The sequence below is a fragment of the Arachis stenosperma genome, chromosome 8 (genome assembly GCF_014773155.1).
Source record: "Arachis stenosperma cultivar V10309 chromosome 8, arast.V10309.gnm1.PFL2, whole genome shotgun sequence".
Taxonomy (NCBI): Eukaryota; Viridiplantae; Streptophyta; class Magnoliopsida; order Fabales; family Fabaceae; genus Arachis; species Arachis stenosperma.
In genome coordinates, this window is record NC_080384.1 from 24,828,596 (window position 1) to 24,847,299 (window position 18,704).

An 18,704-nucleotide genomic window follows, 5' to 3' on the forward strand; every position below is an offset into this window, starting at 1 on the left:
TAATATGGAAAAGAAAAAAAATATATAGAAAAAGAAAGAAAAAGAAGAAAAAAAAAAGAAAGGAATAAAAAGGGGACAAAATGCCCCAAATCAAAGTATAGTCCAATAAAATCAATGCATAGGTGTTGTGAAATCAAAAAGGAACACATGAGTATGTGAAAGAGTGAAAAATGGGTAGTTAGGTTGGAATTTAATTGTATAGGATGTCATAGGTTAGGTGGGAAGTTTAAGCTTATCAAAGATTCAAATTTCAAACTCACTTAACCAAATATGCATCCTACCTTGACCCTAGCCCCATTACAACCTAAAGAAAAGACCTCATGATACTTGTATGCATGCATGAAATATATGTCGATTGTTAGAAGAAAAACAAATCTTAGAAAGCATGATTAGGAGAGAATTGAGTGAATCAAACCTAAACACTTGAGCGAATAGAGTGCAAATACATCCGGTGAGGGTTTGATGCTCAATTACATGTTTCCACCAATGATCATCTCCTTTCATGCAAGTTTGTAAAAATATTTAATAGCTCAATTCAGTTGTGGTTTGGCATGGTTGTTAATACCTTTTGCCCTTGTGCTTATATATGCTTCTTGGGAATTAATTTATTTTGACCAAGCAATTGCATTCAAGTAGATAGTTGCATATAGGTAGATTGCATTTAGTTAGTTTTCATTGAATAAATGTTGATCCCTTTGCTTTCTCTTGGTTTAAGCATGAGGACATGCTTGGTTTAAGTGTGGGGAGGTTGACAAACCCCAATTTGACGGTTTATCTTGTATTAAATTTAGGAGATTTTATCACCTTTTACCCACATTTATTCAATGAAATAGCATGGTTTTGTATATTCTCCTTTAATTGTGCTTAAGAGCGAAAACATGCTTTTTAGGTCTTAAAATAGCTAAATTTAATTCTCCTTGATTCTATTAGATGCCTTGATATGTTTGCTAAGTGATTTCAGATTTAGAAGGCAAAGATTGGATCAAGGGAATGAAGAAAGAAGCATGAAAAGTTGGAGAACTCATGAAGAAATGAAAGAACCGGAAAGCTGTCAAGCCGACCTCTTCGCACTTAAACGACCATAACTTGAGTTACAGAGGTCCAAATGATGCGGTTTCAGTTGGGTTAGAAAGCTAACATCCGGGGCTTCGAAACGATATAAGATTTGCTATAGTTGCTACACGTATGGTGGCGCGCACGCGCAAAGTACGCGCACACGCCGTTGCTGCCACCTGGTTCACTTAATGCAACATGTGGCCAGCGATTTTAGAAGCCTTGTGGGCTCAATCCAACTCATTTCTGATGCTATTTAAGCCAAGGATTGAAGGGGAATCAACATACTTTTCATACTTTACATATTAGTTACCATTAGTTATAGTTTAGTTTAGAGTTAGTTTCTAGAGAGAGAAGCTCTCTCTTCTCTCTAGAATTAGGATTAGGATTAGGTTTAGTTCTTAGATCTAGGTTTCCATTCATTCATTCTTCTACTTCTACATTTCAATTCTTTGTTGTTAGATTCATCTTCTTCTACTCTTTTGTTGTAATTGCCTTTATGTTGTTCTTACATTTTGTTGTAGATCTAGTATTGTTCCCTCTACTTTCTTCCAATTCAATAAAAGGTAATTCATAATAATTGTTCTTCTTTGCTTTTCTATTGTTGATCTCTTGCCTTTGTAGTTAGATCTCTCTTTAATTCTTGCAATTTATGTTGTTTACTTTTATTGCACTCTATGTGTTTGTTAAAATGTCTCTTTTAGTTTTAGTGTAGATTTTGTTCCTCTTGGCCTAGGTAGAGTAATTAGTGACACTTGAGTTATCTAATTCCTTTGTTGATTGATAATTGGAGAGATTGCTAATTGGTTTGGAGTGCACTAAAGCTAGTCTTTCCTTGGGAGTTGGCTAGAACTTGTGGCTTAAGTCAATTCATCCACTTGACTTTCCTTTAGCTAGTAAGGGTTAACTAAGTGGTAGCAATGAACAATTCTCATCACAATTGAGAAGGATAACTAGGATAGGACTTCTAATTTTCATACCTTGCCAAGAGCCTTTTATAGTTGTTAGTTTACTTTCTTGCCATTTATCTTTCATGCTTCATATCAAAACCCCAAAATAACTCACAACCAATAACAAGACACTCTATTGTAATTCCTAGGGAGAACAACCCGAGGTTTGAATACTTCGGTTTATAAATTTAGGGGTTTGTTTTAGTGACAAACAACTTTTTGTATGAAAGGATTATTGCTTGGTTTAGAAACTATACTTCGACGAGATTTTATTTGAGAAATTCTAAACCGTCAAAAATCGGCCTCTAACTAATGTGAATTCCCAAGAAGACCAAGACTCGAATAGTCTTCAGGAAGCGGTCCTGACATCGTCCCAACCACCTGCCCACCATCATCGGGAATCTGTGCCCGATGTCCACCAGGAGGTGGGCTTACAGAGTCTCTATCGCGCCCGACCACTGCATCCCCCTGCCTCCCTCTCCCTCCAGCACGACGCTCTCTCCTCTTACCTCTCCCTCTTCTGTCCCGAGGCCGCACCTGTGGAAGCTCACCATCCTCTGATTGATGGAGCTCTAGAGCCTCTGGATGGTGAATGGGGAGGTCATCCCACACAAACCCCGCCCGACAGTAAGTGTGGGTCATCCTGACCAACAAGCTCGATGTGCGCCCATCGGAAGTACTTGGTAAAATATGCACGTGATGGGCGAACATCTATGGAATGATGCACCAGCAGCATGTGCTCTCAGCGAGCATTCTGAAACTTATGCCAGTCCCCCAGAAAGTTAGGATACCACTTGCTCCTGCCGAACCTTCCATTATGCCATGCATCTCATCGGAATGTGTTGGAGGCCACCGAACTGCCGCAGGACACGATTAGCATGATGCCACTTGACTTTGGCAAAGCACAGGAGAGGGCATACAACTGCAGCAGAGGCTTCAGACTCTGCGATCCCTGGTGGAACGATATGTCGCAGCCCTGGGTCGGCGTACGGTGTCCATGCAACCTGTTCAAAAGCACATACACTTATTATATACAACTTCAAATGTTAATTAATTCATTGATGTTAAAACCAAATGATATTCACTTACATTAAGGACTCCTAGTCCATTGTGGAGACGCCGGTAAGTACGAAGCTTAGTCTTGCCTCTGTCATTGTCTGACTGCAACCCCGCTCACCTATAATTTCATGATAGTTAAGACACGACAAACAATTTAAGTAACTTATGATAAATATGCTTACAAAATATTATACATCCCAACAAGTGGAAAATGGCATGTGACGTATCCCTGAGGCCTCAACAATGGTATATAGTGATATGTCCATGAAAGTAGCAGACTCTTGCATCTACCTAGATTTTGCTTTTGGTAGTTCGTGGCCCGGCATATCTAGCGGTAAAGCCAGGCCAGCATTGCTGATCCCCAAGATAACCTCCCGCACCGATCAAGGTCCGCCAACAGCAGCAACCATCTAATGTGCACCCTAGTGTATGAGGCATCCGTAAACAGAATTTCCACGATCATCTGCATGAGATAACCTCGAGTATGATGCCGTCGACGCAGTTCAGTTGGGTCTTCCTCCAACTCTCCACACAGTGTTCTGGAACCAGTTGAGCTTGACAATCCACTTCGTCTGTGACTGTCTATCATTTGGGCCCATAATAGCTCCTAAATACTCCTGACACATCTCCTCAATGGACAATTCTTCATAGAACTGCTCCCATCCACCAATGCATACACTAACTGGCTCTCCATCAATAACGGGCCCCAACTAGTATGCCACGTCATGCAGGGTGATGGTCATCTCCCCACATGGCAAGTGAAACATATGGGACTTGAGTCGCCATCTCTCAATCAGAGCTAAGATTAATGACCAATCATGCTCCCACTCTACCATGTAGGTAACATGCTCGAATCCTGCTCATCTAAGATATGGCCTAATAACCTCAGGTGAACGCCCCAACAATTTCCTCCTGGTATGCAAGACCTTAGGCGCCTCTACCAAATATAATAAATCATTATAACAAAAAAGAATTAACAAGTTACAACACAAATTCAAATTTCAAATATATAAGCGACATGAGTTACAAAGTGTACCACTCGGTAAAGTTTGCTTGCAATGTGGTCAGTTTGATCCAATCTATACATTGTATCCTCATAACCCAACAATTATGGCTCCATGACTACACTTTAGCAGAACAAATTAGATTAACTTTTGTTGAAATTAAATGAATTAATTAAATTAACTAAATTTACTAAATCAACTAAACTACATAAAAAATTCACTAAATTAACTAAATTATTTCAAAATAACTAAATCATGTAAATTAACTCTATCATTGACTTATGAAACTAATTAACATAACTAATAACTTAATCTACCTTGACATATTCAAAAAATGAATGATAAGAAATCAAACAAAAAAGATAAACAATAAAATAGAACTACTTAATACTATCGAACTCAAATAAATAATCAACTGAAGAGCTCACAAACTTCACCAACGATCAATGAAATAACTTTCACAATAGAGAGGATGAGAATGAAGAGAGTGGGAAAAGAAAATCTTAAAATGAAAATGAAAATGACAAGTATAATGGTCCCCACGCTTTTTTATATTTGGGTGAACTTAAGGTAAAGTTCGTCGGGGATACATCGAACTCTATATATTTCACAGCCCAGGGGTGCGGTGAACCTTAGTAATATCATAAGGTTCGCCGATGGTGCAGCGAACTTGGTCGAGTTTCCAAAAAAAAAAAACAAAATTTGGAATTTAAAGTTGGGATAATTTGTTTCTAGAAATAATGATTTTTTTATTTTATGTCAGAAAAAAATCCAGTTCCTGAATGTTGTTTGACACGTGGCTTTGATTCATGGGAAATGAATAAGAGGTTAGTCATTGTTGAACTTGTAGTTAGGGGTGACAAACAGCGCGAAACCCGAAGTATCGGTTTGTGTAACCCGCCAAAAGGCGAGTTATGCTGAAAATTTGAAATCATCAAACTTAAAAAGTTCGCCTAATCCACACCGCCTGATTCGTGGGTTTTGGCGGGCTTTCCTGAGGCAGGGCGAGCTAAATATTTTTTTTGTCAGGACCATTTTTTTACAAGTTTCTATGATATTATTAATCTACAAGATGATGATGTTCTAAATTATATTTTGCATTATGTTTTATGTTTGATTGATTATAAACTTGAAGATGTTTAATTATGTATTTTGGATAATGTTTGTTTTGCTTTGGACAATGTTAGTTTTATTATTTTGTTTTAAAAAACTTGGTTTATGATTATGTTTATTACATATTTATAATTATAAATATTTTAATGTTTATAAATTTAGAAATTATAATTTTTTATATCTTTAGAAATTATATGTTTATTGAAATGGTTGTGAAATTATATATCTTATTTAATATTTAATGATTTATAAAAAAATAGGGGTTTGACGCACCAATTTACCGTTAGGCGAGACAAGGAAAGAATTTAGAACTGTTTTACTAGGCAGGGTGGACACGGGCTAGCCCCCAGATGGCGGACTTTTGGCGGGATGGGCAGACTTCCTCGTTTGCCACCCCTATTTGTAACATTTTTTTATAGAAAAATTATTATTTGCACCTCAAAATTGCTTGGACGATTTTGTGTTGTTTTTTAAAATTATGGAGACAAGAGCGTATCGTTAATATGCGTGGGCATATTGTCCCACTTCATAATTTTAAGACTTAGAACAAAAAGGTCATTGACCTTTTGACCCGTGGAACATTTATATCTTTGAGGATTTAAAAATATATTTAAGTCCTTGACTTTCTCAAAATCTGGATATATCGATCCCCGAATCTAATTTGTTCCATTTTAAAAACTCTCACACGTGTGCATCTGTATATGCCAATACAATGGAAGTCATGTTTGATTTTTTCGTTGGGTCTGCCAGACCTAAGTGAACAGAGAGATCGATCTGTCCAGATTTTGAGAATGTTAGGGACTTATGTGTATTTTCAAATCGTTGGGGATTTAAATGTCTGCAAACCAAAAGGTTAAGAACCTATTTATCATTTTCTCTAATTTTAAAAAATATCACCAAATTCAATAATTGAGTAATACACTAAAATTTTTTTAATATTTTAAAAAATTAATACAAAATTATCACTAAAATCAATTATATTTATATATAAATATATGTAAATTTAGTACAATTATTAAATCAGTCATTAAAATCAGTTATTGATATAAAATATATATAAAAATTAGTTACTAAAATTAATTATCAATATAAAATATATAAATATAAAATATATATTAAAAATGAGTTAAATTATATAAAACTATGTCGAAAGCTTAAAATTGATAAAATTGTTTATATCTTTTATTATTTCTAATATTATTAAAAATGGTTCATATCTAACATGAAATTGATAAAATTGTGTTGTGGATCTCTATAATTAATTGGACTTTCTTGAATTACAATGTAACCATACACCTTATTATGTTTTTAATTTCTCCTCTACTTTCTTATGATGAACTTTGTAAAAGAAAACGAAAAGAGAGCGTTGAAAAAACTGCAAATGAACTGAAACTTTTGCTGCTGCTAATGAAGATGATGAAGATGATGAAATAATTATAAAGCATCATCAGATAATAAAAAAAAGAAAATTATATATTCTAATTTTTATAATACTATTTAATATCGTATTCTGTAGTTATTTAAATTTAATATGTATTTTATCTTATTAATTAAGTATTTTATACGTACTCTTTAAATATTCTAGTGTATATAAATTATTAAAGTATGTTTATTACAAGTAAATTATATACAACATGTCACGTCAATTATTTTATTATTTCTAGTACTGTTAAAAATGGTTTATATCTAACAGAAAATTGATAAAATTATGTTATCGACCTCCATAATTGGACTTTTCTTAAATTGTAATGTGATCATACACTCTATCATCTTTATTACTTTTTCTTTATCTTCTTATGATGAATTTTGTAAAAGAAAAGAAAAAGAACACCAAGAAAAACTGATGAAGCTGGTGTAACTTCTGCTGTTGAAAATAATGAAACAACTAGTAAAACATGGTCAGATAATGAGATGAAGAAAAAAAAAAAAGCTGTCTGTCACTTATAATAATTATATATTTTAATTTTTATAATATTATTTAATATCGTATTCTTGTAATTATTTAAATTTGATATGTATTTTATCTTATTAATTAGACATTTTTTTATATATTCTCTAAGTACTTTTGATGTTTATAAATTATTAGAGTATATTTATCTAGGATAAATGTGTCTAATATTTGATAAGTTATTACTGTTTTCTTTTAAATTTAATAAATTTGTGTCATATTTTTATTTATCTTTTGGTTAAAAGGTTTTGAGCATCTCTACCTTCTAAACTTAAAATAATAATATGCTATTCACATCAATAACATGCATGCATGTATGTTATTATTATTATTGTGGTTTAATCCTTTTATCATGAATGATGAATGTATGAATTGAATATAGAATTAAAACATTAAACATTTTAAAACTGAGAAAACAAATTTTAATTTAGAGTAATACCTTAAATAGGTCCATAAAAAATTTACGATTGGACGTATTTGTTTCTAACAAAATTTAATTAAAATTTTGACTTTGACGTTTTTAGTTATATACCAGATATGTTCCTATGACAGTTTGACCTGGTTAATGGCGACTTCCTACATGGAGGTTAATGGGCTTATGTGTCAGGTTAACTGTTACGTGTCACCTCTAGAATAATTTGGTCCCTATCCAAATTGGACAAAACAACATCGAATTGGATCATGAGGCGAACAACGTCGTTTCGTGGAGGACAGAGTTGCGAAACGGCGTTGTTTTAAATGGGAACCTATTTGCCTGATGATTGTGCTTTTATAGGGACCTATTTGCTTGATAAGCTAATGTTGGGGACCTATCTGACCTATAATTATTGACATTACCCTCAAATATATTCATTGCCCTTTTTTGATTTCATTGAAAATATGTATCTGGACTTAGTAGCTTGCAAAATTTTAATCCTCCCTCTCATGACACTCAAATTGAAGATTCTCTTTCACATGTCACAAAAAATGTCTTGAACAATCCTAAGGTATGCTAATTTTGAATGATTTAATGTGTATGTTGAAATATGTATGAAGCATCCTCATAATAATTTTGTTAATTCCAGCAATCTTTTAGACGTCCAAAGCAAACAGTAATCAGAAGCCCAAGGCTCAGGGAAGTGTTAGTGCTAAAACCATAGCAGCTGCAACCAATGGCACAATATCTAGATTGTTCAAATTTATTCCAACACCAGGATTGAAGCAGTCTATGAAGAAATGATGCTTTTAAGAATTCTAACACCATATTTTGTCATGTTGGAGGAAATAGACCTTTTGTTGCTTGGGTTGGTTTGTTTTGTTTAGTCTATATTAACGGAAATAAACCTTCTTTTGTGTGATTTAGTTTATGTTGCTATTGAACTTAGCTACTTGTGTGGTTACAATATTTTGATTATCAGTTATGTAACCATTTTGATAAATGGATGAAACAAACTAAAAGCAATGTATTTATTTTATACTATTTCACCACAATTGATTTCATGCATATCCATCTAAATATAATGAGATATTTCAATCCAACAATTTGATAATTAACACAGATTAAAACTTGCCTAAACAGCCACTACATATATACAAAACACAACTACAACTACCAATGTCCCAATTATTATACCCCAAAACAAATAGGTCCCCAAACATTAGCTTATCAGGCAAATAGGTCCCTATATAAGCACAATCATTAGATAGATAGGTCCCAATTTAAAATGGCACCATTTTGCAACTATGCCTTCCATGGTGGGGACGAATATGTCCTCCACGAAACGACGTCATTCGCCTCATGATCCAATATGATGTTGTTTATTTTGTCCAACTTGGATGGGACCAAATTGTCTTAGAGGTGACACGTCGCAGTTAACCTGACACGTCAGCCTATTAACCTCTATGTAGGATGTCACTGTTAGTCCTGACCAGGTCAAATTGCCATAAAGACGTATTTAGTGTATAACTAAAAACATTAGGATTAAAATCTTAGTTGAATTTTATTGGGGACAAATCTGTCCGATCGTAAATTCTTCGAAGACCTATTTAAGGTATTACTCTTAAATTAATTTAATTTAATAATCATGAATTTATGATACAACAATATCCCATCTAACAACACATTAAATGAATTAAAAAAAAAAGGCCTGATCACCTTTTGTGAATAAAAAAAGTATTTTCATTTTTATCCCATCTAACAACCCATTCTATATTTTCATCTAACTACTGACTATAAAATTCTGTGAGAATATATGTGTACTAGTGGGAAAGGAAGATGGATGAAAAAGATTGAGCACAAATGAAAATGTAAAATGATAAATTTACATAGATATGGTGAATTCTCAAATAATCAAGACAACTTTTTTTGTTTGATAATTAAATCTTCCACAAAAAGTTAAAAAGACAGTGAGATTAGATTACAACACAATATTTAAAAAAAAAAAACTAAAACAATAAAACAAAGTAAATAATATCTAATGAAATTTTCACATGAATTTTAAAATTTTATATTGATTATTATTAAGTTTGAACTAAAAAAAATTCAGGTTGGGAGGAAAGATCAAGATCTAAAAGACTATTTTAATTTGTGGTTGTATAGTAGTTGACAAATTAAGTATGAAAATAATTAATAATAATTACAATTATGATAAATATTAATAATAATTCTTTTTGAATAATTTCTATCGTGTAAGTTATACACTATTTTAATTTATAAATTAGTTAATATGTATCCTAGAAAAATAGTTTAAACTAAATTTTTTTTACCAATAATAGTCGTAACTTATATTGTTAGAACATATATTAATTAAATTTTTATTTTATATATTTTAATTATTATTTATTGTTATTGGCTTGCTGTTGTAATAATAGCTGTTATTCATCTTGTATCAAATCTACTGGTTCTAGATGGGGCAAGCTTGATGTATGGTTGACCAATCTGTGACCACTTGTATGAACTATGAAATTCATATTTCACTTTTACTATTAAAAATAAACATTAAAATAAATAATAAAAAGTACACATTATGGTACAAAGATTATTTCCTTCCACATGCAACTAACTGTATTATGCACTTTAATTTATACATGTATAGCTAGTTTAAACTTTAAAAGTAATTGTAAATAATTTGAAAGAGAGATTGTAGAGGTTGTTTCTTAGCTACTTCTCGAATATAAGATTATAGCCATCAAATTGAACTAGCAGACAAAGTCAAACATTCAGTCTCAAGAAAGAGATCAGATAAATAATCAATCAAAAACTGAAGGCTTGCGGCGAAAGAATTGAATAGTGTTCAATTTTCTTTGAGAGTGGTTTGCTGGTTGATAACACAGCATGCATATATAACAAAACTTACACGCTGTTGAAGATAATGACATAAAACAAAAACAAACAAGACATTACGCTACACGGTTTTCTTAAAGACATTTATAAAAAGCTCTATTTAGAACTAGTCTTTTTCTATTACTTGTCCTTATCATCCTTGTCTTTCTAAGTTTATGCACATAAGTTACTCAAAATTTGTTTTGGGTCTAATTAAACGAGTTGAGTAATATTTGATTGTCTCACGCGGAAAGAATGCCCATGACAGCATCAACCAAGTATCTTTGTACAACTGCACCTATAACATTTTTTTAAACATAAAATGTTCACATTTTATAGCTACTTATATTTTAATAACGTCTTTTGTGGAAATCATGTTAACAAGTAAGAGTAAGAGATATAATATTAATATCATTATCAGATAACATCCACATTATGACCATATGATAACTTAAGTGTATTATTATAGGGAAATTTTTCGAGCCTATTCAAATCTAACAACTTATATTTTGGACCCATTTATATTATATTAAAAATATATTTTTTAATATCTTTATTTATTTTATATGTCACAGCAGTAGAATTTAATTTTAATGCGCTAATAGTATAAACAATTTTACATGATAATCTAATTATATTCATGTGTTTAGATAATTTTTAAATAAAAATTTTATAAAATTAGTTACTTTTACTATGTAACAATTGTGATTTATATAAATTTTTATACCAACAATGCATATATTTTAAAAGAAAATGTTAAATTTTTGTTCATCAAAGAAATTTCTATTTTCTTCTCTTTTAACATGAGATTGGATGGTGTTTGATGAATAATTGAGTAACAAAATTCATGGCATGAATTAGGGTAGGGCAATGATTAGTCCCTTGCAAGAATGATGAAATAATATTGGGGGCCAAGTCAAGCAAGCACAACACATACAAGCTTCAATTTGGGGATGCACATGGTTTAGCAGCAATGCAAATACCACCATTGTTTTCCATCTAACTGTCATTCTTCCAAGACAGCCAACACTGAATTGCCATTATTTTATTTATTTATTTATTAATTATTACACATTTCAACATCCCTACACATCTCCACCAATCACATCAATTCATCCACAATATAAGTAAACCAAAATATTCATAAACACACACAAAAGCACAAGACATCACTCAAAGAAACACATATAAAAAGGCCAACATAGAAAAACCATTTAGCAATTACAGAGAAAGTTCAACTTTTTCCACCATGATGGATGAAGTAGTGGACGACACACCCTTCTGGCTCCAAAGTGGCGCCGCCAGCCACCGCAGCCGCCACCTCCGCCGTTCATACTCCATGATATTCAGCTCCGGGGCGGTTCTCATCATCCTTCTGGTGGCTGCAACTGCATTCATCTTAATCATAGCACCCACATTACATTCTTTCAGTTCACACATTCTTAAACCCCATTCAGTGAAGAAAAGCTGGGATTCACTCAACTTTGTTCTGGTTCTCTTTGCCATACTATGTGGCTTCCTCAGCAAGAATAACACCACCACCACCAACGACACCCCACGTTCCTCCTCCTATCAAGATCAAACCTTCATTGAAGCAACGCAATCACAAGACTATGCTAAACAAAACCCAGAAACACCAATGCATTGGTATGAATACTCTGAGAGAACACCCTCTTATAACAGGTTGAGGAGTTTCAACTCCTACCCTGATCTCCGCCAAGAGTCGTGGATCGCCGCCGAAGAACGATGGAGATTTTACGATGATACCCACGTTAGAGGTTACCGCGAGGTGGGCATCGACCACAACGAGAACCGAGAACTCCGTCGCAGGCCGTCAAGACCGGCTGCCGGAGAAGAACAAAAAGAAGAAGAGCAGGGGATCATTAAGAACATTGAAGTTGACACCTTTGAAGTTCGTACGACCAAAGTCCCGAGCTCGCCGCCGGTAGCAGCAGCGGTTCCACCATCGCCGCCGGTACCAACAGCGGTTACACCATCGCCGCCGCCGGCACCACCACCTTTACCCAGTAAAGATCGTCCAAGACATTCCCGAGTGATTGAGAAGCCGAAGTATAAAGAATCAGGAGTTGAAAGCATAAGACAACGACACTCACCGCCACCACCTCCGCCACTTCCTGCGGTGCACAATAAGAACAAGAGAGGGAGTGCAACTAAGGAGTTCTTCACGTCTTTGAAGGGAAAAAATAGGAAGAAACAAAGGCAGCGCAGCTTCGAGAATTTCGAGAGCATTCTGAATTCTGAACCTCCTCCTACTCTGCCTCCACGACAACCACCACCACCACCACCTATGCCACCACCGCCTTCGGTTTTTCAGAATCTTTTCTCTAAGAAAAGCAAACATAAAAAGGGTCACTCAGATGTTTCATCATCAAGAACCAAACCGCAGGTGGTTGTGGCAAAGGCTAATGTCAATCCCCACCTTAAAGAGAATATCTCAGCTTTGGAAGAAAACGTTATTACTGGTAACGAGTCACCCTTGCTGCCAATACCTCCACCGCCACCTCCGCCGCCATTTAAACTGCCGGCGTGGAAGTTCCTGGTGCAGGGTGACTATGTTAGAGTAGATAGCATTAGTAGTTCAAGTAGTGGTTCGCCAGATTTGGATGAAGATGCTGTGGATTCACCAAGCAGTGAGGCAAGTCAATGGAATAATGATAATAGTCCTTCTCCACAAGGTGGGGGGGATTTAGAACCTGAAATAATGTTGTTCTATCCCAGCCCTGATGTTGATACCAAAGCTGGTACCTTCATTGAAACATTCAGAGCTGGTTTGAGGATGGAGAAGATCAACTCCACCAGGGAGAAGCAGGGGATAGGGAGATCCAATCTTGGACCTTCAACATATTTGGAAAGAAATGGACCCAAGTTGAAGTTACGAAATTGAGATTTTGTCTTTGTTGATCAGATTGTTTTGTTCTTTGTATTCGTTTGTTCATTTCTTTTTTGTTACAGTAAATTGTTATCATGTACCAATTGAGATCAAGTTCGTATAGTATACCACACAGTATAGAAGAACGAGAGTTTTATTTCCTTTGCAATAGATCTCTTGCATTTTATCCCTTTTTAATTTGATCTTAGTTTTCCTTAAAAAAGCATGAAAATGTGGTGACCTGTGACTAAGATTCTCTATTGCATAAAGCCTAAAAGGTAACAGTTGTCTAACAATATAAGCATAAAGAGAACGGTGTTGTGGGTACTGCTTTTGCACTCAAAATTCCTTCCTTATGTTTTGAGGAACTCAAATGTGGCCAGTACAAAACTTTTAGAAAAGAGGATTATGAAGAAAAAATGTTACAAAGAAACTTTTCAGAAAGGGGGAAAACTACTTGTTACTGCTGGATTAATCTGTACTCTATCTTTTTGAGAAACTTTTCAGTAAAATAACTTCAGTCTACAGAATAGAGAGAGAAGGGAGGGAGTATCTTCAAAGACTAAGCGAGATTCTTTTGTCCCAAGGTTCAAGAATTCTTGAGATGAATAGGATTGGAAACTTCAATCCAAATTATGATCCAGTGGAGTAAATTTATTGAATGAAGCTAACAATACAGTACCAACAAATATAAAGCATATCATGCAGTTCCAATTTGTTCCAATTCCATAAAAATGTAAAACTTTCAACTTTCCTTCAACTCTATAAACAGTTAAACACTCGACAACTGCAAAAGCAAAAATAACAGAAGTAATTTGGCCTCAAGTCTGTAGCAAAAATTACAACTGAAGAATCGTCCTTTGATTGCAGAGTTGTAAGGTAGCTCCTACACTTTGGTTAGAGCATAACATGAATGGGATTTCATAACCCAGTAACAAACCAAAGAGGGCGCATTCCTCGCTTTATCAAACTCATTTGTGCGGGAGAGCTAAACATGCTCAACAAATAAATAGTCTACAACAAAATCAGTAAGCATATTCTACCATAGAGCAGTATACAGAATGCAAGTTATAATACTTAAAGCTAACAAAAAAGACAATAGATTGGAGTGCCTAAAGGAAATAAGCAGCAATGAAGAAGGGAAACAGGACCAAAACTTGCAATGCTGACCTAATGCTTTGGAGCCTTACTCAGCAAATACTTCTTCAACACATCCATAACCGAGCCAAAGTCCGCCTTCACTTGCACCGGCGGGTTAGCATATCTGCAAGCCATCTCCTTGATATCCTTGGAATGATAATCGATTTTGGACTGAGTGAACTTCAACCCATGAGCCGTGCTCACCACCACAGTCCTATCGGTAGGCTTTATAACCCCACTATTCCTCAACTTAAACAATGCAGTCAAAGCCACTCCAGTGTGAGGGCAAATAAACATGCCAGTGGAGTCTGCTTGAGCCATGGCATCCATCAACTCCTCCTCAGTCGCCTCCTCAACAATCCCATTCGAGTTCTTCAAGGCATAAACAGCTCTGTCAATTGAAACAGGGTCCCCAATTTGTATGGCAGATGCAAAGGTAGTATTAGCCTTCACCGCCTTAAAATCTTTCCACCCTGACTTGAAGTACAAATACAAAGGATTGGCATTCGCAGCCTGCGCACAAACGAGCCTGGGAATCTTATCCACAAGCCCCAACTCTTTACACATATGAAACCCTTTGTAAAAAGCATAAATATTGCCAAGGTTGCCACCGGGGACAATGACCCAATCAGGGACCTGCCAATCAAACTGCTGCAGAATCTCAATAGCAGCAGTCTTCTGCCCCTCAAGCCTCAAACTGTTCAAAGAATTCGCCAAATATATCGGCAGCTCAGCCGTAACCTCCCTAATCAGCTGCATACAACCATCAAAATCGGTGTCAATACTCAGAACGAAAGCACCATTCGCAATCGGCTGCACCAACTGCGCAATGGAGATCCTGTTAGCAGGCAAGAACACAATGGAAGGGATCCCCGCAGAAGCGCAGTAAGCAGACAAAGCAGCAGAGGTGTCTCCAGTTGAGGCACAACCAACACCAACCACAGGTCTATTCATCTTCCTCAAGCGGTTCACCTTGTATTAAACACTCAAAATCAGTCCCAAATAACATTACAGGTTGCAGAATAAGCAATGCTAATTGTGTAACTAACTCTATAACAGTTTGATAACTAAGTATCTAAGAACCCTAACGGGAATATGATTATGAATACCTGGCTAACGAGAACGGTCATGCCGAGATCCTTGAAGCTTCCGGTGTGGCTGATGCCGCAGTGCTTGACCCAGAGATCGTTCATGCCGAGGAACTGTTTGCCGAAACGCTCGGCCCAGAAGAGATTGGAGTTTCCCTCAAAGGCACTGACGATGTCATCGCTGTCGATCTCGGGGAGCACCCACTCCTTCTTGGACCAGACGCCGGAGCCGTAGGGCCAGGTGGTGCGGCCGACGCGGGAATCGAAGAGGTTGCGCCAGTACTCGCCGTCGAACTTCTTGAGGGCGGCCATGTCGTGCTGGACGTCGAGGAGGCCGCCGGATTGAGAGCGGTAAACGATCTCATCGAGGGAGTAGGACTCGGTGGAGGAAGGGTCGGCGTTGAAGGGGACGTAGCAGGCTGAGAAGAGGTTGTCGTGGGTGATGTTGTTGCGACGGGCTTCGTCGCGGATGTTCTCGTCGGCAGGGCGGCGCTGCTTGGGGGAGGTGAGAGGAGTGGTGGGCTGGGATTGGGCCTTGATAGGGAAGTGGGTGGGCCTGGGCCTGGGGGGTTGGTGGGTTTTGAGGGGAAAAGGGGAAGATGCGTGGAAGAGGGAGGTAGAAGAAGCAGCAGCCATGGAGGGATTTAGAGTGTGAAAGATGAGAAAGCAGCTCTGAATCTAAACACTTTAAATACTGTTTGCGATCTGCCGCCGCGATTCCACTTTCACTGGATCACTGCCAACTTGCCTTTCAGACTGTCGTTTCTTCTTTGTTTCGTCGTCATTATTTTGATAAAATAAAATTTTTTTAATAATTATTTTTTATTTTTTAGTATATTTAATAAATTTTAATAATAAAAATAAAAATATTAAAAATAAAATATTTTTTTTAAAAAATTATAATTTATATTTTTTTTAAAAATTTTTTTAAAAAAAAATTTCAAGTAATAAATAAATAAATAAATATTTTATATTATTATTTTTAAATATAATTGATAAATAAAAATATCTTTTTACATGAGATACTAAAACATAAAATTACTTTTATTTTTTTATAAGATATTTTAAAAAAGATAACTCAAAAAAATATTTTTTCTTAAAAATTCACTTAAATAAATCCATAATATAATTATTTAAAATAATAATTTTCAAGTTTTAAATTAAGATATAAATTCAATTTTAATCTACGAGTAAATCAATTTTATACGCTAAATCAATAAAAATAATTAATTTTATATTAATAATACGAATAATTATCTAAAAAAATAAATATAATTAAAATATTAAACAATTTTATAAATCAATATATTTTTAAAATTAAACTCTTAAAATGCTTTTTTGTTTATTTTTAGATTTTATTCTTAGATTTTAGAGGTGTTTACGGTTATAAACTTATAATTATCATATTCAATCAGATATAAACTGTTGGTATTATCTTATTGTTAGCACAAAAGTTTGATGCAGTATAATTGTTTTGACCGTATTTAATAACAATATAAAATATGATTTATGATTGACACAATTTAATTAGAATCAAAATGAATATTAGATTGAATAAGACTAATAAATAATAACATGTGAAAAATATAATTGATAAAAAAAAATGTGAAAACTATTATTTGACTATCAAGATATGATAAAATATGGACGATTAAATTTGAAGATTAAGTAAAAACAAAAATGTGGGAGAAGAGGTTAATGAGTAATAGTTCAAATGGCATAGTCTCTTTGATAGTTTTCAGTGGCTAAGAGAATGGGATTGAATCTTAGTCCCCTTTTTGCTTGATTACACTTTCTGGTCTTTGAGGAGATTTTTTAATTTTTGTCCGTCCTTAGCCACGAGACATTTATTTTTGTCTCGTCACTTGGCACGAGATATTTTTTATTTTAGCTCCAGAGCAGCAGAAACAGAAATGGAGTAGAAGAGAGAGAAAATTACACCCGGATATATCCTGGTTCAGCTGCTAAGTGCAGTGCAGCCAACATCTAGTCTCCATCACAACAATGATGGAATTTCACTATAATCTTTCAGATTACAAACTGTAAAGTGCTAACCCAACTTACAAGGGGATTCCCACAAAATCATGAAACACAACATAGATGAACAAAGAAACTCTAAGATATCTATGACTTTTTCTTTTAATTTTGCACTCTCTGCCTTTTTTTGCTCTATGTCTTTTTCATACAAACCTCACTGTTTGCCTTTTTCCATGAGACTCAAGACATGACAAAATTAAACAGAAAAATACAAAACAGAATACATTGAATGAGAAGAAAATCTGTAAGCTTAGGTAGCTCTGAGACTTCTGTGCCTTGCACTCTCAGTGCTTACTTCTAACTCCTTGCTTCAAACTATGGTTGTTCACCCTTTTTATAGAAGAATGAAGCCTCCACAGTTGAAACCAAACAAACCAAGCTTAACTTCTTCTCCATGCAAAACAAACCGGTTCGGCCAGAAAGAGAGAAGAGGTAATCCATGTAAAAACCAACATGCAAATACCTCTAGTCCTTCCTTGGTCATCACTCTTCATCAATCCGAGCGCTCCATCCTTGGCTTGCTCTCCAAGATGGATTTCTGGCCCTTGATGCTTCATGATGATGATGGCTTCATTTGCTCCAATCTCTGCCTCTTCCATCACTTCGTCACTCTAGCTACTTCCTGTGGTGGTTGAGCAGATGATGAATGGATTTTTGACGGTTTAGAATTCACAAATGAATCCTCGTTGCAAGTATAGTTTCTAAATCAATCACTAATCCTTTCATACAAAAAGTTGTTTGTCACTAAAACAAACCCCTAAATTTATAAATCGAAGTATTGGACCTCGGGTCGTTCTCCCTAGGAATTACAATAAAGTGTCTTGTTATTGGTTAGAAGTGTGTTTTGGGGTTTTGGATAAGAAGCATGAAAGTAAATGGCAATGAAAATAAACTAACAACTATAAAAGGCTCTTGGCAAGGTATGAAAATTAGAAGTCCTATCCTAGTTATCCTTCTCAATCGTGATGAGAATTGTTCATTGCTACCACTTAGTTAACCCTTACTAAATAAAGGAAAGTCAAGTGGATGAATTCACTTGAGCCACAAGTCCTAGCCAACTCCCAAGGAAAGACTAGCTTTAGTGCACTCCAAACCAATTAGCAATCTCTCCAATTACCAAT

The 18,704-nt window shown here is 35.1% G+C and overlaps 2 protein-coding genes across 2 annotated transcripts; one reads left to right on the forward strand and one right to left on the reverse strand.

Moving 5' to 3' along the window:
• The first annotated feature begins 11,571 nt into the window (after positions 1-11,571).
• Positions 11,572-13,487, forward strand: LOC130943619 (uncharacterized). Its single transcript, XM_057871572.1, has one exon. The coding sequence runs from the start codon at positions 11,678-11,680 to the stop codon at positions 13,331-13,333; it is 1,656 nt and encodes a 551-aa protein (XP_057727555.1). The 5' UTR covers positions 11,572-11,677; the 3' UTR covers positions 13,334-13,487.
• Positions 13,488-13,940: 453 nt separating this feature from the next.
• On the reverse strand, positions 13,941-16,235 carry LOC130943620 (threonine synthase, chloroplastic). Its single transcript, XM_057871573.1, has 2 exons — positions 15,568-16,235; positions 13,941-15,430 (listed from the first exon to the last, which is right to left on the reverse strand). Exons 1-2 carry the CDS (start codon positions 16,180-16,182, stop codon positions 14,489-14,491), a joined length of 1,557 nt encoding a protein of 518 aa, XP_057727556.1. The 5' UTR covers positions 16,183-16,235; the 3' UTR covers positions 13,941-14,488.
• Between the last annotated feature and the right edge of the window lie 2,469 nt (positions 16,236-18,704).